Below are 23,801 nucleotides of genomic sequence, written 5' to 3'. Positions count from 1 at the left end.
GTTTTGTGGTAGTTTTGGTTTATTCTATTTATTTGTTTTTTGGGGTACGGAATCCAAATCTGAGGTTTGCCACCTAAATTTCGTGAGGGAACAATAATGCAAAAAAAGTAGAACATTCAATTTTTTGGCAGTTTTGTTGCATATAACTCAGAAAATATACATTTTTCGTGAATGACCTTTCTATACAATTCCGAAATAAATAAAGTTTCCTATAAATTTCTTTCATTAAGACTTTCTTTTCAATAACTGTTTTAGCTCAAACGATGGTTGAAAATTGGCGTATCATCTGTCTCTAACAAAAATACAATTTTTCCATTCCCAATCTTTAATTCAATAACAATAGCATGTCCTCTACTCAATAATTTCTTCTTACTATCCAGATGGATTTAAACTATTATACAATCATCTGTTTCTGATATTTAGTTCATTTCTTTATATTGATTTCAATGAATATATTGAGGAAATATAATAGCGCTGTATTATACAATAGATTACTCAAATTTAAATTTTCCGTGTTATATGCAAAAAAACCGCCAAAAAATGAATTTGTACCATTCTTTTCAATGTTTCGTCACGAAATGTTGGTGGCAAACCTCAGATTCGGATTTAGTATCCCAAAAAAATGTGAAATCGATTAAATCAAAACTACACCTACAATTTCCCGTGACTATAATATACTAACTAACAAAGAAACTGCAACACCCAGAAGGAACTGTTTAAATTTCAATTTTTTTGGTGAAACATAGATAGTATAGCAAGGAGTAAATGATTGAAATTTGGAGGAAAAAACGAAAGGTTCACAAATTTTTTTAATGAACATGTTAGTAATGTGTTTGTCCACCACGATTATCTATACACTTCCCAACACGTCTCGGCATTGATGCAATAGGATGGTCTATTTCAGATTTCTTCTTGAGGGATACTATCCCAAGCTGTTCTTCATGTCTCAGAGCCGCCAAAGTCCGTGAGGGCTAGCTGGGTCTTAGACGTCGATCTTGAATTTCATTTGTGCCCCTTCGACGTTCGATTTTGGGCATTATCCACGATTTTTTTCTCCAAATTCAATCATTTACTCCTTGCTATACTATCTATGTTTCACCAAGAAAAATTAAAATTTAAACAGCTCCTTCTCGGTGTTGCAGTTTTTTGTCAGTTAGTATAATAATGACTATAATAGAAAGCACTGCACATCAGTAAATATATATGATCCAGAGGAAGAAGTTCTACATGTAGGTGTAGCAGAGGGGTCTGTATTAGGTCCACTGCAATACAATATTTGATGTACAAACATTGCTAAAATATGTGAATGTCAAGTAAAAATACTATATTTTTGCGGATGACACTGTGCTGCTGCTTGCCCCAGATGATTTGAAACAAGTTGAATGTTATGTTAATTCTAATCTCGAACTTTATCATGAAAGGCTATGTTAGAATGAACTGAGTATTAATCTTGATAAAACAGTATATAATATGTTGCTGTGATACAGATGTTATGAATAATGTCAAAATCAAGTCAGTGATAGGATATAATTATTTAGGTCGAATAAGATAGATAGATAGAATAGATAACAAGGTAAGTTGGAAACCTCATATAGAAAATCTGATGAGGATGATTCCTCAAATAGTAGGAGATATGGAAATATGTTCTTATTTATAGGATATATAATATATACATCAAGAACGATGTGCTCTATGAACTTTACAAACAAATTTTTTTTCAAAGTAAATTTTTCGATTTAGAAGCGCTGTTCTGGAACAATTTATGATGAATTGCCAAACCTCACTGAACAGAAATGTCAACACAGTTTCTTCTTCTTGCTGTAGGACATAATCCTGTTTGATCTGACATCCTAGTTACTGTGATTCTACAGACCGAGATAATGGCTGTTTATGTATGCGCCCAGGAGTGTCTCAAAATGAACCTCAAAGGGGCGCATATCTACATCACCACGGACAGCCAAGCCACGCTGAGATCCCTGGAATCGTGCTGTCAGGGGTCTCTGCTGACTTGGGAGTGCCGTAACACCATAAAGCAACTGGCCAGAGGAAATAAGGTGACTCTACTACGGGTACCAGGGCACTGTGGGGTTGAAGGAAATGAGAGAGCGGACGAGCTTGCAAAAAGTGCATCAAGGTTAAGACCTGCTGGACCTAAGCCTTTCTGTGGGATAGGCAAAGACCAATACAAAGCTGCGGTCCAGCTATGGGAGTTGAACAGTAGGACAATCCACTGGACTAACACTCCTAGACTTGCTCAGGCAAAGAAATTCGTGAAGATTTCACCTACTTACACCAGAAAACTCCTGAAGCTTTCACGAGCGGAGCTTCGGGTGATGGTGGGACTGCTGACGGGGCACTGTCGGTACAAACATCATTTGTACCGTATGGGTAAGTCAGCAGACGAGATTTGCAGACTCTGTGGATCGGAAGTAGAAACGGCTGAACACTTGATATGCAAGTGTCCAGAGCTGGCTGGCCTAAGAACCATTCACATGGGCAAGCCGGTCCTGGATATCAGAGAGGTAATGGCCAAGGCCCCTAGGGAGGTTGTCAATTTTATTAACGTCGTTGACGACCTCCCTGGGTTTCTATGAATGAGTAGGGTAGTGAACAAAAGATCTGCATGGTCGCAGTTCCCGGAAGGCTTACCGAAGCAAAACGACCCCAGTTCAAATAATAATAATAATAATACTGTGATGTGGATGTCCAGCTCTCGTGTCATCTTTTCGGTGGTCTTCCTGGTGCTCTTATTGTATTGGGTTTTTGAGTTTTCGCAAATTTCGCTATCTTTCCTGTGTCCATTTTATCGACATGGCCCCTCCATCGTCGAGGTCTCGCTCGTGTCCATCTCACCACATCCTGAACTCCCGTCTTTCACATTGTGTCCTCATTTCTAATTCTACCTCAAATTCTGCAGTCTCATTAGTCTCTTATATGTTATGCCTCAGCTCTTGTTTCGGCCGCTATTTTTTCTATCTCAAAGGGATTCTGAGCTCCCTTCACTAGACAAATAATTTGAGACACCCGATACACTGGCCACTATTCGAGAAGATGGTTAGCAACATTTCTTGTAAACGCTGGTGGAGATATTTTAGATCTATGAGAGCTAGGTGGAAGGCAGTCAAGTAAGGTTTGCCAAAGGATATTTAAAAGAAAATCTGACGAAAAAAATGCGCAGAATATCCAAATTGGAGAAGTTTCAATAAGGATTTTGCCAAATACTAGAGTTTTATAACATGTAGTTTCAGTCATCACATAATATGCAGAATTATGCCTAGAGTGCAAGTGGCACCTTGGAAGTCAGTAGTAATGAAGTAAAAGAATACCCGACAATGAAAAACAAATATATCACCTTTTGGAAATTGCCAAAAGAAATTCATTACTATATGATATTTCGAATTGGCAATCAATGCTGCATTAGTAATTAAAGAATTTTTCCATTTGCTTCATTATTATGTTCCCCATAATTAGGAATGAAGAAGCCAAAGAACAAACCGAATTGTTTCCCTTAGATATTTTATACATTTAAACTGATTTTTTTTTCAGATAAAGTTTCAATAACGTCAACTTTAGCATGCATACATGTGAATGCAGAAATTTTTGCAGCAGCACTCGTAGGATTTACAGCTTTGTATCATGGAAATGATATTTTTGATTTTTTACATGATCTTGGAATCCATAAATTTGGCGAACCAAACGGATTGGCTGAAGTTTATAAAAAACATGATAAAATCACGAACTGCATGTATTATTTTGCGGTAGTTACAGTGTTGTCAAGAATCACCTTCAACATCTTTCGACACTCTTACTGCGAGGCAAAAGAAATATATTTGGACGATAGATATTTATGTGGCATGATGTTGCCATTTTGGACCCCTTTCAGGACGAATATTTTAGTGAAAACGTCAATTTTTCTGATCTCTAACTTATTCTTTGCCATCTACATACCTATATCTGTCATTGGTTATTTTATGGTTTATGGAGTTTGCGATTTAATTGTTTTGAGGATGAAAAAATTGAAAAAAATGTTGAAGAAGATCGATTATTATGGAAGCAATGACATGATCCAGAAAGAGCTTGTGGACTGTATCCAGTATCACTCCGAAATTTGGACGTTGGTACATTTTTTCGATATTTCGCACTTTGATTTCAGTTTTTTGAGCGTTTGTTCTCCGGAAAGAATTTTTTCAAACGATGAGTTTCTACTCATTCACTCAAATTTAATGTTGCCTGACCGTAAACACAATAAGGGCCAGTTGCACCATTTGCCTAAACATTGATTAAAAATTTAACCGTTGATTACTCTATGATTTCTTTAGAGAAATCAGAAATTAATCGACGTTTAAATTTTAATCAATGTTTAGGCAAATGGTGTAAATGGCCCTAACTGTCGAGGGGAAAGACCTTGAATGCTTGAAATTTTTAGGTTAGCTTCGATGTAGATCAAGTGTTGCATTTAGAGAAAAGTTACAGTTTAAAGCTTTATGCGACATTTCATGTTGATCCTGTCAACAAAACCAGAAAAATTCAATAATGAAATCGGAAGAAAAATACTCAATTTTTTTATGATAACAGATCTGATCGAGTTGAAAATTTGCGGGTAGATATAAAATAACAGTTTCAAGATTTGTGAGAAATTTGGTGTTGATCGCGTAGTCAGAACCATGAAAAATTCAAGCGGAATATCAAAAAGCCAATCTGATTCTTCATTGGTAACAGATCCTGGTGAGCTGAAATTTTGATTGAATTCCGCAAAGAATGAATTTTTGAAATTATTTTTGTCCACAATTTTTTGAATTATCTACTCAAGATATCTAAAAACGGTAGGTATAGTCTATTCAGGAATTATTGATATTGAATTAAGCCTTCAACGTCCAGTCGCGGTTTCATTTCTGGTTACAAAATATCTCTAAAAATTGCTGTGGTTTCATCATAGAAATAGCCAGATATATTATTTTCATCATTTTTGTATCCCTAATATCCATAATTTTCGATTTTACGAAGGGAGGCATAAGGTCATGATTTCATATAGGTATAGAAATTCGGGTTAAATAATACAAAAATGCATTTACATTTCAAGGAACTCAATGAAGGGATATCCATTCCTATAAGAGTCGTCTATGAAAGACCCCATTGGAGATCAATAAAATATGCATATTGCATTGCACTGAAGGTTTTTCATTTATGATTGCATTTTTGATGGACACTGGGTATATTTGTTTGCAAAATTCAAATCATTTAACACTAAATGTGCTATTTTATCACAGGATTTATGGTTCGTTTTAGCTGTGATAACTAAACTGGTAAAGGAAACAGAAAAAACTTTGTGAAACTTTGAATTGTGTGGCTAAGTTAATGGATTGGCAAAATCGTGATAATACATAATAGTATATTATGCAACAATTGGGGAAAGTCGAAAACAATTATGACGAATAAGTTTACTCATGTCTGTAATGTGAAAAAAAGAAGTGTGATAATGAACCAAACTATTCGAAATAATTTTTTTATTACCAATTCGGTTGTTCTTACCTTATACTGGGTGTTCCTAAATAAGAGTTAAGATCACCCGGAGGAAAATGAGAAATTCCTTGGTCTGAAAACGCTTTGTTTTCGAGATACGAGTGTTTCTAGTGTATCGTACTCTTAAGTGATGCTTATATCAGTTTATCAAATCTTTATTAATGTTCGCTACAGATTGGGTCAATAGGTACCAAAACTTGTAATTAATTCATTCATTACAGCTTACTAACTGGATGTTCAAAATGATTAGGATTTTCCTGAGGATTACTAGAGAGCACTTTAATATTTTCTCCCGAAATCGATAGCAGATACGACAAAACTATAACAAACCGAAAAGTGGAGTACTATAGACCAGAGTTCCTTTTTACGATTTTCTTAACAACCAGTGGTTCAAAACATAGTTCTGGAGGAAAGAAGCAGGCACACTTCCAGAAAAATTGAACCTTGTAGATTTGCATTCAAAATAAGCATATCACATGATGAAAATTAAATATCTTGTGAAGGGAAGCTTCTATGAGAAAAAAAAACTTGAACTTTAACACCTGTATTTCAAAAACAAAGTGTTTGCGGACTCATATTATAGGACTTTTTTTCTTAAAATGATCCGAGAAATCTGTCATTTTCATTTGTACTTCCAATTTAGGAACACCGTGTATATACATTCAATTCAAAACTGATGTCTTCACAAATAAATTGCAATTTGAATGAAACACAATAAATCGTACAACACTGTTGGATATTAAGGGGTTTTAAATACAGAGTATTCACTAATACACAGATGATGATTTTAATAGTTTATTCTCTAACACTCTAGTAAGTCTAACTCTATCTCTAAGCAAGCACAGTTCAGAAGGCAGAACAGAAGGGATTGACAGAAGGACTGGAACACTAAGGTTATGTCCCTGTTGTTCGCTTTGATCATCGAAGATCTATTCTTGTTTTCTCTCTCGATGGCCTCGCCACGCGCAGACTCGCAGCGCCACCGTACGACAAGAAGTAATACTTCCAGTGTAGGGTTACATGTAATGTTAGTTGTCTCTCTCGTAATTTGTTCGGATGAAGTAATATTCTAACACTCCCTGCCTTCATCGAACTACAACCAGCACTCTCCACTCTAAGTCTAATCTATAAACAGAACTCAATTTGTTTATACTCTAGTCTCTAGAAATACTCTGAAAACAAAAATTCAATGAGTTAGTATTAAATCATTAGTTTTTGAGTTAATCTCTTATGACCGTCTGATGGAATCTTTGACACATTCTCTTTCGTTGGAGTCCACCGTCACTGTGGTTCTCTTATACTCAACACATTGTTTGAAATCACCATGTGTTTCAATCATATGTAGTCTAGGTCCGGACTTATCTCTATCTAGTAGGTCGTACTCTAAACGATCATCGAATACCTTTAGTTTGTGATCATCATCTCTCTTGGTGCAGTCTCTAGCGGATTTGTTATCACACCAGACTGTTATAGGAAACATCAGTTTTCCTGTCACAAATCTAAGTACCTTGTCAAGAGTTATTAATTCTTGATAGGCATTATTCATGGCTAGGTATTCGGCTCCACAAGTGGACAATGTGATATAGGTTTGATTATGGCTTCTCCAAGCTATTACATCTTCAAACAATCTAATAACATACCTTTCAGTTGATGAAAAAGTCGGTATGGGCTCTAAATGTTGCATCGGTAAATGCCTCTTAGTATTCAGTTTGAGCGGTGAATTTAAGACTTAAATTCACAGTACCTTTCAAATACCTGAAGATTCTCTTTACATCTTTCCAATCAGCTTCGATGGGCTTCATTTGTTTTCTCGTTAAATAGTTAACAGCAACCGTAGTGTCTACAATTTGATGGATACATTAAGCTACCAATCGCTTCTCTATAAGGACTCATTTCATCTCTAGTTTATCTAAGTCATCTTGTAAATTCTCTGATTGATTTCTCTTAATCCTATTTTCAATCTGTCTGGTTTCCACAGGAGTATTTTGAGCATTGCAGTCATTCATATTTTTATTGAATGATTTATATACCTCTCTTCTCGGTTTCTCTTTATATTTATATCATTTCTACTCCAAGTATATAAACAAGGTCCATGTATATCATTCTCTGAATCAAGTTTCTAGATCTCTTCAGTGAATCTCTTATTACATCTCTTTGGACGTATCTCCAGTCCATATAGGGCTTTCCGGAGTTTATATACATAAGATCGTTTGATCTCATTGTCAATGTCTACTCCATTAAGAATCTCCATATAGATCTCCTCTATAGTGCCATTTAAAAAGGCAGGTTTTTACTTCTGATTGACAAGCATGTAAATCATACTCATTAATTATTGTAGCTCTAATTACAGGAAGTCTGATGTCATAGATATTTTTGACCTTAAAGCCTCGTATGACTAATCTTACTTTGTATCGTATAAGACCATTTGCCTCTAATTTTCTCTCGAATACCATTTCGGGTCTATAATATTTGCCCGTTTTACAGATATTTAAGGATACTCTTTATCTACCAATATCCAAACCTTATTTTGTATCATGGAATCAATTTCTTCTTTTATAGCTTCCTCGAAATTTTTGGTTCTCTATTTAATGAAGAAATAAGACAAAACCTCATATCTTCTTCTCTATCGGTTTTCTCATATTTACCTAAAATAATAATATTAATAGCTGATCTTTATTGATAAGGTCGTTCAGCCCACTTTCTAAAATACTATTCTCTGAGTAATTAAAAAATCTTGCATAGCTTACGTCCTCTACGATTTTCTCTAAGTGTAGCAGGGTACTGGCCTTTTTATCGGCAGTTCCCTTATTTTGGCTCTTTCGAGTTTTTCATCCAATCCCAGTCAATTATATTTTCCTGGGTCTCTAATTTTTCTCTAGTGTCATCAAGTTGTTTATTTCTATAAACATCTTTGTAGACAAGTTTCTCGTTAAATCTCACATGTTGAGATTCAAAGGACTTTCTCGAGCTTGAATGCCACGTCAAGTATCCTGTAGCGGTATAACCCACTAGGACAGCTTTCAGGCACATTCTCCAAATTTCAAGCTGGGCTTTGGAATCTTAATGTATGCAAACATTACAATACATAATAATACTACAAATACATCCAATACATCCAATACATCCAAATCTCTCAATTTGATCAAAGTGGCATTTTGCATTTGGTGCAAACTTTGTCAATGGTGTTTGATATCTGATAGACTTGTGTGTTCTCTTTTACACATCTATAGATGCATCAACACCAATCTCCCACATACTCTTAGGTAGTCTGGAATCAAACATGTATGTACCAACCTTCTTTTGGATTGTCGAGTTAGACCTCTCCGCTCTCTCGTTCTCTATATTTTCTCTACTCAGTACTTCTGGGAATTTCCTTTCGGTAAATTCTGTACCTTGATCTGACCTGATATAACATACCTTCTCATTTTTCTCCAACAAGTTTCTTGTTGATATTAAGAATTTCTCTAATGCTTCAGCCAACTCATCTTCTGTTTTAATGAATATGCTTTAGCAAGTCTCCAATAGTCGTCTATGTAGACATTGATGAATCTTTACTGACCTGGATGAGATGGTGGTTTAATAAGTCCCATCGTGTCAGTGTGTGTCAACTGGTTGTTTCTCAGCTTTCATTCTGTCTCTTTAAAGTGTAATTTCTCCATTGTCGATATGATACATACTTCACGTTCTAAGTTTTGGATTGATTCCAAGTTATCGATCTAAATTACCTCTCTACTGATATGACTGCAATCCCAATTTTTTCTTGTTGCTCAGATTGTGTTTCATCTGTTTTGTCAGTTGAAACTTGTGAACTTTCTCTTTAGGTGAAAAGATGAGATCATACTCTTTCTCCCTCCCAATCGCAGATTCCGGTTCTCCCTCCGAACCTAATAACTCGTTATTGGAATGTGTCTGCGATTGCAAGCTCATCTCATCTTCTTCGCTTATCGTTATCTTCTGAGAAGGGAAAGTCAACCACAATGTGAACATTGTGGTGAAATATTAACAATAACTCACCTTATATGTGAATGTCCCGAATATTCCTCAATTAGAGAAAACTTCAACATCAGATTAACACTGAAAGATAATCTGTCTCAAGAGGCTGAAATGAAGAATACACTTGAATTCTGCAAAGAAATAAATATATATGAATGGCTTTAATACTCACCATTCCATTTGTGTTGACTAGGTGACATCATTTCTCTTTTCTCTTTCAACTGAACATTTGTAGCTCATTGCATATGCAATATTGTACATATTGTTTATATTTTATAATTTTATTTATATATTTATTTATTTTATATATACTTCTCATCTAAATTATCTTACCAGAGTTATCCCTATATTGTATATGTTGTAAATATTGTTTATATTTTACTATTTATTTATATATTTATTTATTTTATATTTACAAGTTCATGTCTTATTATGTTAGTCGAAACGAAATATTTACTTTTGCCCATATACAGCAGAAGAAGAAAGTGATCTCACATTGAGCCTTAATTCACAAGGCTAATGGTCCTGGTAGTCGAAGCCGTAGAACTTAAAACTTAACTTAAATTACCTCTCTACTGATATGACTGCAATCCCAATTTTTTTTTGTTGCTCAGATTGTGTTTCATCTGTTTTGTCAGTTGAAACTTGTGAACTTTCTCTTTAGGTGAAAAGATGAGATTATACTCTTTCTCCCTCCCAATCGCAGATTCCTCCCTCCGAACCTAATAACTCGTTATTGGAATGTGTCTGCGAATGCAAGCTCATCTCATCTTCTTCGCTTATCGTTGCTTGACTCTCTAAAACAATCTCATTATTAACCTTATTGTAAACTCTTAGGATTTTGAATTGTCCTCTAAAACAATTTCATTATTGATCTCATTGTAAACTCTTAGGACTTGTTCTCTAGAACAAATTCAACCTTATTGTAAACTCTTAGGACTTGGACATCTAACTAAATATTGAACCCAGAGTCTGCGAGTTTACGTAAGGGAAGTAAATTCTCAGAAATCTCTTTCTCTGCAAATACGTTTTGCAATTTCTTAGTATTCTCATCTCTAGAATCTAAATATAAGATTAACTCACTTTTACCATCGATTACAATGACTGCTATCTCGTTTTATTCGCTCTCTATACTCATATTTTGACATCTCTCAAAGTTTCTCAAAATCAGACAATCATTTACGATATGGTCTGTTGCTCCAGAATCTGCAAAAAAGTTAATGATTGGATCAAGTTTACCTGTCTTAGTTTCTCTATGCTCTATACTTCCAACCCTTCTTGCTTTGGAGCGACCCCCTTTGTTGAATCTCTTATTCTCTCTCATTCTCCTCTGGTTCACATGGCTTCGTCTCTTAGTGTTGAAACTTGGCTTGTTCAACCTACCTCTACTCGATCCTCTAAATTGAACGTTCCGTTCGTGCCACCATTGTTAATGCAATCCTCTAACTTGATTGTCCCACAACCGAAGCAGAATCACCTACTTACTCTGTTGCCTCAAATTGCAATCAGTTGACCAGCGTCTCTCTTTATTACAACGGAAGCATTTCAATTAATGCACCCGTTGAACTTTTGGAATCTCCTCTTTAAATTCTTCTCAACCTCTAATCTCTCTGATCTCTCTCTCTCTCTCTCTCTCTCTCTCTCTCTCTCTCTCTGATGAAGGTCTTGATCTCGTCTAAATTACCTTTTTGGTTTGGGGTCTGTCTCCTGGTCAGATCTGCATCTCGTAACTCGGATAAGACTGGTAATACAGCCTGATGAAGTGCAGATCTTATCTTTTGAGCAGTTAGCTCAATCACACCTCACATGCTTCATACTCTCATACTATCGAGTCGAATCTTTCACAGAAATCATCGACCGATTCGTGTTTCTCCATTTTAATGGAGTACAAGTGGGCTCTTACCTGAAGTGTGTGTCGCATTTGACTTGCACTTCCTGGAGAACCTCAAACCTCTACTTACTTCAACAGGGTCTCGGATATTGAAAATTTTCTTTCAATAATTCTCCTCAATTCTGTTTATGATAATGTCTCATACTCAATCACTTCTCTTGGATTTGTTGGCCTCTGAAAAAGTTTGGTTACTCGGACTTGGCTCTATGACGTCCAACAAATCATTTGTCAAAAGGCTCTGATCATAGACTGTCGATACAGATCTCAAATTTGAATTATGTTCTGTAACATGGATTAATTTTAAATACCTGGGTTTTCTAATACTCTAGAATTTAACCCCAAAAATTATTCTCTTAACTCTAATCACCTCAGTAAAATGAATTAATTTTTATTAAATATAGCTGGGTTTTCTCAAACTCTTAAATCTCTAAAATTCAACCTCAAAATTATTCTCATAACTCTAATTACCTCTGTAACATGAATTAATTTTTATTCAACTGGGTTTTCTCATACTCTAAAACTAATATTCTCTTCTCTATTCTCTCTATTGTCGACAATTTCTCCTCTCTCAAATCTCTAATATCTCGAAAAGGGGTTTTGTGTAATAACTCTAAAATTTCTCTAGTGTCTCTTATTTAGTCTCTTTCGTATCACTCGTTGATACTGCTCTAAACAGCTAAAATCAAGGAAATGGCAATTATTATTGATTGCACGAAAAACTTACATTGGTTCTGATAATTCTCTCTTTCCTCGTATTGCATAAAACCTCTATCTTCAGCAATTACGGAAATGGTGGAATGGCTATCATAATCCACCAATGATTTTCCTCGATTTCCTTTGGCTGCCATCTATTTCAGGATTTATGAAACAAAATATGTATATTATGTATTTTAAGATTTTTGTGCATTATATGCTCTCTTAGTACATCTACTACCAGGTATAAGATATAAAATTTTGTTTTGTGCTTCTGAGTTGCCTCAGACGCACAGCAATCTGATACAATTCGAAACAGGACTATCAAGTTTTCAAGCAACACCACCTCGTACATGTACACCTTACTACAAAAGCGGTATCACGCACTGCAATGAATACCTGTTGAGTTAGGTATGGCCATTGTACATTGTACGGGATGAATACTTGAATCCTATAATATCCCTAGCTTACAAGCAAACAACACAGCACAGCAAGCATTGTATGAAAGAAGCCCTGAAATATTGATTATCACTAATCTTACCATACTGCAGTTTTTGTAGTTTAGTGAAATAAATAATTCCCCAAATTTTTCATCAATATATATAGTCTCAAAATATCTCAATCTCTGGATTATGTTTATGGAATGTGAAACATCCAATTTCACATGCTCCAAGCAATGTATGTAGAATCTTCAAATCTACATGCTCCAAGGTGTGGTATGTAAATTTTCTAAAATTATCCAATCTAAAACAGAAAGTATGTTAGCAAAGTCTCTAAAATTTTCTCATCGATACCTCTCGAATGATGTATGTACATCTCTCAAATTATGACTCTGAAAAACTCTAAATTCACATAATATAATTTTCTCAAATGATGAATGTGAAATCTCTAAATTCACAAACATCTAAATCAATTTGATACAATGAGTATGCAGAATTTCTACATCTGCATAGTCTAAATCTCTGTCATCTAAATCTATAAAACATGTGTATAGTAAAATATCTCATTTCTCTAATCTGAATCTATCATCTAATTCTATAAAACTTGAGTATAGCAGTACCCCATTTCTCTAAACATCAACGGTCAATAACCGTTAAGAATCAAAGTTGATTCCTTCTTTAATAGATGGGTAAACACATTATTTCCAAATACAGTATACAGGGTCTTTCACGAGGAATCTCACCCATATTTATACGGGAAACTACTGAACGTATTTTCATTAAATTCAGCACTTATAAGTATTTCACGATGCTGATGAAATCTAAAATATTTTCAAGGCATGAGCACCTCCGATTTTTCCGGAAATGACGTTAACTTCCGTTTTTCAAATTAGAACACCATTTTTTTATTGCAGAAATAGATTCCTTAGAAAATTTCAAGTTATTTTGATGTAACATTTTTCAGTTTTGGTTGGAAAATTCTCTCTGAGCGGGAAAATTCGAAAAAAAATCGAAAATAGAGCTCCGCTGAAACAAGAATAACTTCGAGGTGTTTGGATGGAAAATTTTCATTTTTGAGATTTTTCAAGATGTAAGATTGATGTATTCACTTTAAAAATCGAAATCGCGATTCATGATACAGGGGGTGAAAAAATCGCTTTCAAAGTTAGGGATGACAAAATCGTGAAAAATCAATTTTTTCAAATTAGAACCCCATTTTTTTATGGCAGATATTGAATCTACGTTAAAAAATAATGTGAGTGTATGCATCACACCCTTGCCCTAAAATGGATATTTTCTGAGTTATTCACAAAAAACTGTTTTTCGTCTTGAATTTTCAGCTATTTCTTTTCCCTTCACGCCAAAAAGATGAAATTTTCAGAAACTGTTATTTGAACCATGCTGTAGATTTTTCACCCCTTCTTGAAACCGACTTCAAGTTACTATTAGGAGAACCATGGCAAACTCTCGCAGTTATAACTAGAGAAGATGCTCAAAGTTTTGACCGTTAATTTCTAGACATTTATTTATACGTCTCAGGAAGGCTTCGTGCGTTGCTCTTCTTATTTCATCGGGAGGAAGAGATCTGCAAAAGTGTTTAAAAACCAAATTGAGTTTCAAAACTATGAATCTAAAAATCTGAACAAACCTGAACGCATTTCTGACTCGTTCTATGCAGTCCTCTTTATCAGTCAGGGGAGTTGAGTAGACAATATTTTTTATCCTACCCCAAAAATAATAGTCTAAAGGAGTTAAATCGGGAGAACGTGGTGGCCAAAGATGTGGACCATTGTTCGCCAACCATCGATCTTCAAATAGCCTGTAGAGGATATTTGACACATGGAGTGAATTGTGTGGAGGCCTGCCATCTTGTTGATACCATAAGTCATTATGGTTCTGTACTAGCGGCTCAATTATTTGAGTCAATATGTCAGAATATCTATCTCCTAAGGGAGAATATTCTTTAAATAATGCAAACATGTGTAGTGTTCTATCTTACCAGTTAAAGTCCCATCATAAATGATCGAGAATTGCATTATTTTTGATGGCGCAAAAAACATTGAAACTCCAGGTCTCTTGAAAGTTCCATTGTCTGAAGTGGTGGTTGTTCTCTTCATCCCAATAATGACTGTTATGCCTATTGGAAGAACCATTCTTGTGAATTTAGATTCATCTGTCCAAATTATACAGTCCAAAAAGTTTTCATTCTCTTGAAATCGAATCATCATAGCTTCGCAAAACTCTGTTCTCCTGACGAAATCAGTTTCCTTCAAATGCTGTACCCATGGGCGCCCGCAAGATTTTGATTGCCTCATTTTTCAGCACAACACCCTCACTATAACCTTCTCAATCCAAAGGGCAAGGAAAAACGGGAAGTAATGGATTAACAACAATTTTCCGGTTTTCAATGACAATCATGGACGCCTTATCGTTTTTCAATAATTTTCATTTTGCCCCCCCTGAGAAAATTTTCTGCGGGCGCCCATGGCTGTACCCTATTGAATTTATATGGGTGCATTTTATGTTTTTTTAATATTCTCCAAACACTCGATTGAGATAATCCCAGATCAATCTCGGCATCTTTGAGAGAATTTTGAGGATTCACACGAAAATATGCAAGAACTGTAATTTCGTTGTTCTCATCTTCTACTACACTTTTTTCTCTGTGTATAGTTTTCTTAACGAAAGATCCGACATTTCTCAAGTTTGTCATGGTTCTGTTAATGGTCTCGTTGGTCTGGATCGGTCAGGAAACCTCTCAATGAACAGTCGAATCGTTCTATCTACAACTTTATTACATTCTCCATGAAGTAGAATGAGATTTAAATAATCTTCATTGGTAAAATTAGGCATAGTGATCGATTTTATAACTTAATACGAATTATCACCAAATTAATAGTAAACACAAAATGCTACTGAATAAAGAGGAATTTGGCAGATGTAATTAATGATATCTATCATTAAAAAAAAAGAATGTAAAACATGGTAAGTTTTTGCATATGGTTCATAAGGAATTATTTATTTATCACTGGAGAGAAAACCGATGGCCGATTAGTTGAAATAAAGAGGTTTCCGATACAAATTCGAATCAAAATTCGCCATGTATTTAGGAACAATCTGTAACTTTTTTCTCTTGCATATTAGGGTAGTAAAATCTAAAACATGGTTTAAGTAACAGTTCCTGAAAATTTCATCTTTTTGGCGTGAAGGGAAAAGAAATAGCTGAAAATTCAAGACGAAAAACAGTTTTTTGTGAATAACTCAGAAAATATCCACTTTAGGGCAAGGGTGCGATGCATACACTCACATTATTTTTTAACGTAGATTCAATATCTGCCATAAAAAAATGGATTTCTAATTTGAAAAAATTGATTGAAAGCGATTTTTTCACCACCTGTATCATGAATCGCGATTTCGATTTTTAAAGTGGATACATCAATCTTACATCTTGCAAAATCCCAAAAATGAAAATTTTCCATCCAAAAACCTCGAAGTTATTCTTGTTTCAGCGGAGCTCTATTTTCGATTTTTTTTTCGAATTTTCATGCTCAGAGAGAATTTTCCAACCAAAACTGAAAAATGTTACATCAAATTAACTAGAAATTTTCTAAGGAATCTATTTCTGCAATAAAAAAAATGGTGTTCTAATTTGAAAAACGGAAGTTGACGTCATTTCCGGAAAAACCGGAGGTGCTCAAGCCTTGAAAATATTTTAGATTTCATCAGCATCGTGAAATACTTATAAGTGCTGAATTTCATGAAAATACGTTCAGTAGTTTCCCGTATAAATATGGGTGAGGTTCCTTGTGAAAGACCCTGTATACTGTATAACAGGAATTCTCTATTTCAGCAATGAATATGAAATAAATCATTTCCATTCACTGAACTAAATAAAATATCTCCTCTAGCCTCGTTGATCAAGTTGAAATTCAACTTACCTCAATATTTTTCTCGTGTGTACACAACAGATTTTCAGAATAATTGTTTACCTCGTCGCGCAGTTTAAAGCGTGCTGGTCCCATAACCTGTTGGATATTAAGGGGTTTTAAATATAGAGTATTCACTAATATACAGATGATTTTAATAGTTTATTCTCAAACAGTCTAGTAAGTCTAACTCTATCTCTAAGCAAGCACAGTTCAGAAAGCAGAACAAAAGGGACTGACAGAAGGACTGGAACACTGAGGTTATGTCCCTGTTGTTCGCTTTGATCATCGAAGATCTATTCTTGTTTTCTTTCTCGATGGCCTCGCCACGCGCAGACTCGCAGCGCCACCGTACGACAAGAAGTAATACTTCAAGTGTAGGGTTACATGTAATGTTAGTTGTCTCTCTCGTAATTTGTTCGGATGAAGTAATATTCTAACAGAAAATTTTTCTATGCGAATTACTCAGTTCAGTTCTTTGTTAACTCAGTATTGAAATTTTGTGACGAGAATGATACAAAAAACCGAAAACTACGGGTGAGGTGAATGTATACCGATGATGAATGCAAAAATCACAGATGGCAAATGAGGGGTCGACAAAGCGGACAGATAATGGGAAAAAAATAAACCTCGGACATAGACGTGCTCGTAGTGCAAATAAAATGAAAGCGATGATAAACTCATAAACCGTAAAAGGGTCCAATTTTTCACTGCCGTGTGGATATCAAGAGAATGTAAAATGATTATTGGTTCATTTCATGTGAAAATGTTTGCTCTTCGTCTTTGGAAGAATTCTGCAATTTTATATGTTGCAAATCTTGAGGGAGGGGGGGTTCAATTACCCCCAGTGCCCCCCCCCCATTTATACGCCCTTGATTTCGTTGGTCTACCAATCGAGGTGTGAGCAAAGTGCCGTGTTGAATAATATTTCTCACAGTATGAGCAATACAAAGTTTTGAAATCGAGTAGGCTATGAAGAATACGCTACTTTCCATAGCAGTTGTAGGAAAATAAAATTTGCCAACTTAATTTCGAGTACCCATAGCCGCCCGGGATGTCAATAATTCTTGAATGAACTGAAGAATGATGATTATCGCCTCACCAGAACCATAGAAAACACAAAAAGTTCTCGAAAGCTAATGTTTCCGTAATAAACAATTCAACTAGGTGGAAATTTAGTTTGAATACATATGTAAAATAATTATTCGAATGTTTATGCCGAATTTTAGGGGGATCGTATCATCAGATCTTCTCATCTAAATAAACGTACCGACAACAATGGCCTCATAATAAAATCACCTCCTCACAACAAGACAAGAAGTCACAGGTCTGACAGAAAGATGATACCGCTATGAGCCATATCATTTTTTTTGTTAGTACCAAGCTACATTTGTTTTTGTTCGAAAAATGGATAAACATATAACATTAATAAAACACAGGTTTTATGGGAAACATACGGTGCAAAGCAATAGCTAGATAAGAGTTTTCCACAGTCTGCCCTATCGACAAAAACGATTAAAATAAACGTACAATAATAACGTCGTATTTCGATTGACAAGATTATCGAAAAGTTCTAGTTTTCCTAAGCCGGAGGTAAAAGTGTTGCTATGTCAACGATGAATTATTTTTCCCTTCGTCGGAGGGAAAAATGTAGCCTAATACACTTCATATCTGCCAAAATTAATTTGACATGACAACCGTAACTAAGGAAATTTTCCATTGATCAATTAATTTAACGATCTTTATCGTTAATATGAATCTTATTTAAAGTTGAATCTACAGATTTTTATGAGTTTCAAAACGTTAGAAGAAAAAATTTTATATGTATATATTTTATTCAGAGGAGACGTGACTTCTCATGTCTCGCCTTTAATTTACCACAGTACTCACTACGTTCAGTAGTATAGGCTTGCCATGAAAAATGACACTTCTCCTCCTTATGAAATAATATACTACTTTAGGGGTTAGGCCCGGGTCTTATTGAGTTAGATACCTATACACAGTTTCGTGGACTTCTATGAACATGAATGAACGAACGCTCAAAGCTGCTGATCGCAAACAAATGCTTCTATTCGAATATCTCTTCTCATACCTTCTTATTATGATGAAAATTAAACATTTGCAGCTTGGTGAAATTGATGAATAACAGCATGGGATGGTGCTATATATGCCAATATTCCTTGATTTCAGGAATTATTGCTTTGATAGAGTACGAAATGATTGTGGTAAGAGAAAAAAAATCGTAAGAACAGATCCGATTTGGTTGTAATTTATTTTAAATAGGTAAAATAACGGCAACAATGACCTTAACATACAGGGTGTTTCACGAATGATTGTACAGGCTTTCAGGGCAGATGCATGACATTTTGGTGAGTCTGAACAGTGTTCGAAACATGTCCTACAATAATCGCCTTATTGGACCATATATTTTTCCTCACAGGCTAAATGGAGTGGCATATTTTGAATCGAGCATTTGCTAGGGCTTTTGAATGATGGAAGCAATATTCTAAGAGGAAATTTTCGAGAACAAAAATTGATGGGGGAGCGGGTATAAAAGAATTTCTTTGCGAAAATGTAAATAAGATGTCGAAAAGTATTTCTTTTTGTATGAGAGTGTCTGATTTCAGCCAGTTATTAATTTTTTTGAATATCTTAAAATTTTCCCTTCGGTATGCCCGCGTCCCCTTAGGGGGTGCCCCCACAGGTTAAAAATGCTGCCTTAAGTCATGATACTGAGAAATTAAATTCATTCAATATGAATTAACGCATTATTGGGAAAAACACAGGTCCGCGTTTACTATGAATCGAAAATTCCAGATATTCAACCATCTCATAAAATATTGATGCGAAGTGTGCCATTATTTCAAATGAGCTCGTTTGAAAGAGTATCCATAGTAGATTCTGAGGAAAATTTTACTTTTCAAAAATTCGATATACAGGGTGTTTCACAAGATGTGGAATAAAGAATATAATTTTCTTAATCCGGACCTGCGCTATCGACAAATCATCAAGTGCAAATATTAGGCATTGGCCTATACTCATTCCTTAAATTTTCATGATGATCCATGCAGACGTTCAAAAGTTATGCCGATTGAAAGTTTTTGATAAAATACATAAAACAGTCTGTATCTCTTAAACGAATATAGCTAGGACATATTTCGAGCACTGATTCAGACTTACCAAAATGTCCCGCATCTGCCCTGAAAGCCAGTACAATCATTCGTGAAACACCCTGTGTAATGAATCACATCACACATATTCTTATTGTTACGATATTGTATTGTTGCGATATTGTATCTACTAGTGGCCAACATTTTTTGTCCCTAAGATATAGAGAAAATGAATGGCACACTTCGGTTCGGTTATCTCTTTTATGAAATTCCTATAGTCGTTAACCGCATTCCTCTATCTTCTTTTGTTTTTGAGTTATAGGGGCCAAAATTGAAATTTGGGCGATTTCAACATTGGTCATTATCTCCGTTCCTGTTTGTGTAACTATGTTGAAATATAAACATTTTGCAGACACTTTTGTGATAGCAATCCATTGGCGTACTGCGATTTCTTTCCAAGAGGTTTCTTTGTTAGCTATCATATAACATGAAGTTTTTTTTTTTAAAGGAACACCATTTGTATTTCGTTTCAAAAATGTATATCATATAAGTGGCCACAGATTCATTCAGATATTGAGAAAAATAAAATTTGTATGTGAAATTTCAATTATTGAATATTGAGCTAGGCGTCCATTAGGCGGGTCGGCCCGGGGCGGAGAAATCCGCCTGCCTACAATTGTATGCAACCATAGTACAAGGAAAGGATAGTAAGCCAACCGCCGTTTGACGGCAAGGAAATAGTCACCAGGGGTCGCTACTGTAGTTGGATTTGGATTTGGAGAAGTAACTCGATAATAGCATAGTATAATATACTTATACTATGATGCAACTACGTCCACTGCAGGGTCAACGGGCGGATTTCTCCGCCCCGGCCCGAACCGCCTAATGGACGCCTAGCTTCAAGTAGGTACGTTGAATCACAAAATGAAATATTTATTCGTACAGTGTAATTATTATTTTTCATTGAAAATTTTATGAAACCTAAAACTCTAATTATTTTAATTCTTGTTCGGACAACTGTTAGTTACTAGAATTCGATGTAATTATTGACGCCATTATAAAAAAATGATGTAAAAACTACGCGTTGAGATGTTTCATTTTTTTTGCATAAAAATGAAGTCTTACATGGAAAAAAGGCGTAAAGGTTCAAAAATGATTCTTAGTTTGAAATATCTCAGTGGCATATCACTTATTCCTTGAAAAATTAGATCATCACCCGTATGCGCGCCAATGATGATCATAAAATTTTTAATTACGATAGATGCGCAATAAATAAATAAAACCTTGAATTCCACCAGATTTTATTCGAATATTGCTACCGTTTGCAGAGCAATAAATAAATAGACATAGTTTTTAAGAAAAACTCTAACACGACAATACGAACTATTTGCGAAAAAAAATGTATATGTACAGTACACTGTAATTTTTTTTTTCATGCAAAATCAAGTTGGTCGAAATTATTCACTAACACCCGGTATTTGATATATTGATATCTGAATAAATTTGTGAGGAGAATAAATTATATATTTTTGAACGGAAGAAAAATGATGATTATTTCTGAGTCACATTATTAAGTATTGTTTTCATAAGAAAAAACAGAACTTTATGTCATAGCTAAGCAAAAAGAACATCTGAAAAAAAATTAATGTGGGTAACTGGATTATTACCAAAAATTTGTCTGTTTAATGTTTTTATCGTAGCTCAATCAGGAACGCAGCTAATGACCAATGTTAAAGTCGCCGAAATTTTAATGGTGGTCTATAACTCGAAAACAAAATATTTTAGAGTTTTTCAAAAAATTATAATCACATTGTTTCTTTCCATTTTTCTCAAAAGGTTGAAGAATGTTGTTCAAGTATCACTATTTTTGACCTGTATAGTTTTGTGTTCCTCAACGGCACAACAAGCACTTGAATAAATGAGCACTCAAAGGCTCCTGGCTCTGCGCTAAAATTTTTGCAAATACATATTCTTTTGAATATGTAAATTAATTTCACGGCATTCAGACAAATTTTTTTTGCCGTGAAATTAATTTACTATATGAGTATACAGACGTTAAACAAATATTTAATCTTTTGAAAATTTTTATTTGAATGCCGTTTAGGAAAAATTGTGCTTTATTCAAGAAAAAGTACCTACTTTTTTGGCTCGACTGAAATTGTTAATTATTCAGTCCTGCCACAAAAAGTCACACATTAACCCTAATTGAAAAAAATTACTGTTGTATGTTGCAGTCATCAAATGTCACCTATTTTTTCCAACTATCCATTTGGCTTGTGGGTGAGTTCATGGTATGTTTTTCAGGTCAAAGTCTGGAAAATGAGGTAATCTAAAAAATTTCCTGTGCTTATTTCTATTTCGTTATTTTCATCAAGTTTCTCTTCACAGAGAGAGGCAATGGCAATAAATTTATACATGACACCTTGGCACAGATTACCTATACAATTAAGAAGTACATTTTGTATTTTTCTCGCGAAAATGCAGATGCCCTTACATTTAGAAGCCAAACCAGTACTTCATTTGAACTACGATTTTCTGATGAAGGTTATTTATTTCTAATTATATTTTGGAAGTGAAGAAATGTGTACGATTAACCCTAGGTATTATCTTAAAGTGAAATATTTATTCTAGGTTCTGAAAGCATCCTATACATTACTCATGTTTCTGCAAAACAAATCTCAGTGAACAAGTCTTTATTTCAGCACTCAAGTATTAATTGGAATTAGAATCACCTGAATGTTATAAATTTGAAATAAAAGAACATTATTAAGTTTTTAGTGTAGGAACAATATTATATAAAATATTCTTGCAAGTAATTTTCGTATTTTTCTTGACATATTCGTCGTTTTTCTTATTTATTTTGTGGAAAAAACTTACTGTTAGTAGTAGAAATGTCATTATTTTTGAAAAATTCAAATATGCAGGTAACTATATTGTAATCCATCAAAAGTTAGAGAGAACTGGATTTTGAAACTCTTTTTTTCTGAGAATCCAATTACCTTAATAAGCTCAAAATTCGAATAAAAACGTTATCAAATTAAACAACTTATGTGTGACCTGTTAATAGGAGGAATGCGGACAAAATGAACTTTTAGATCTTTTCAAAATTGGCGCCGTATACATCGGAGTTTTACAGTTATTCAGGACCCTCTTGTGATGATGACAATCCTGCGAAGAAATTGACATCCTACTGTCTGTTTCACTGGTGCAATAACCACATATGTGTTTTGGTCGGTTGATTTTTTTTTGTTCACTTGGTTTCTAAATTGCTTCTGGAGAGTGTAATGACAATATTCGTTGTATATTGAATGTTTTCTTGTTATTACGGTTATGACGTAATAATATGTATAATTTTCAAGATGAATATTGCCTTTGTTTTGAAATTGTGCTTCAATATTATAAAAAAGTATGTGTTGGACAAAATGACATACTATCCTGAAGGACAAAGCGATATAGCAGATATGTCATTTTGTCCGATACCTGTGAAGGAAATATATTTTTGGAAGTAATATAGAATTTTATAGATTGATTTTCACGTGGAACTAATGAGCTCATTATCATGCTATTTCGCACATAGTTTGCATGCACTTTACGTGAAATCTCTGGTATGTATCTTGTAAAAAATAGGTGCATAACCTATCGATTCCTGATGATTACAATAGATCAGGAACTCTTAAAGGATCTTTATCCTTTAGTAATTAAATTCTTTTACCACTTCCTCAAGGACAAGACCTAATTTTATAGAAATCAAGGCTAAATCTGCTGCGAACAATCCACCCCAGAAGAAGAAACAAGAAGTTACTAAAACATTATTCAATGTTAAAAAAACCCGGTGGTAGAGGAAACAATACCGTTGGAAAATAAAAAGTCGATGACGTCGAATTTCTTGCAAAAAGAGATTTAAACGTTCATTGCCCTTTATTAATGTGTCCCTATGTTAAAAATGTTCTAGTGAAATAGAATTGTGTATAGTTATTGACGGGTTCTCTATAAATATTTAATGTGTTTTTGAGAATAAATTTCTATTATTATAATCCGACACTAAACCGTTTAAAATTAATAAATGAACGTCACTGCATTAATTGCAGTGACGTTTTTTTCGTTTCAAACCTGGTGAAGAGACGCTACGTTGCATTCATTGTTTTCACTGGGTTCATACATCGTTTGCTACTGTCTCGAAAAGAATCAAAACATTTAACGATAATAATAATTTATTATGACTAGTACC

At 34.5% G+C, this 23,801-nt stretch overlaps 1 protein-coding gene across 1 annotated transcript; it reads left to right on the top strand.

Annotated features, from left to right (window-relative positions):
• The first annotated feature begins 4,571 nt into the window (after positions 1-4,571).
• Positions 4,572-22,442, top strand: LOC123684338. The gene is made up of 5 exons (XM_045623562.1): positions 4,572-4,725; positions 18,589-18,688; positions 21,808-21,897; positions 21,962-22,117; positions 22,205-22,442. The coding sequence occupies exons 2-5, from the start codon at positions 18,602-18,604 to the stop codon at positions 22,256-22,258; spliced, it is 387 nt and encodes a 128-aa protein (XP_045479518.1). The 5' UTR covers positions 4,572-4,725; positions 18,589-18,601; the 3' UTR covers positions 22,259-22,442.
• Positions 22,443-23,801: the final 1,359 nt, after the last annotated feature.

Source organism: Harmonia axyridis, chromosome 7 (genome assembly GCF_914767665.1).
Source record: "Harmonia axyridis chromosome 7, icHarAxyr1.1, whole genome shotgun sequence".
Lineage (NCBI taxonomy): Eukaryota > Metazoa > Arthropoda > Insecta > Coleoptera > Coccinellidae > Harmonia > Harmonia axyridis.
This window is presented reverse-complemented; position numbering and strand designations above follow the sequence as displayed.

Excerpts from the sequence above, each read along its gene's own strand:
- LOC123684338 (XM_045623562.1), top strand. The coding sequence starts at position 18,602 with ATGAATAACAGCATGGGATGGTGCTATATATGCCAATATTCCTTGATT. Across the intron at positions 18,689-21,807 it reads TAGAGTACGAAATGATTGTG|TCATCAAATGTCACCTATTT; the intron begins GTAAGAGAAAAA and ends TGTATGTTGCAG. Across the intron at positions 22,118-22,204 it reads ACTACGATTTTCTGATGAAG|GTTCTGAAAGCATCCTATAC; the intron begins GTTATTTATTTC and ends TATTTATTCTAG.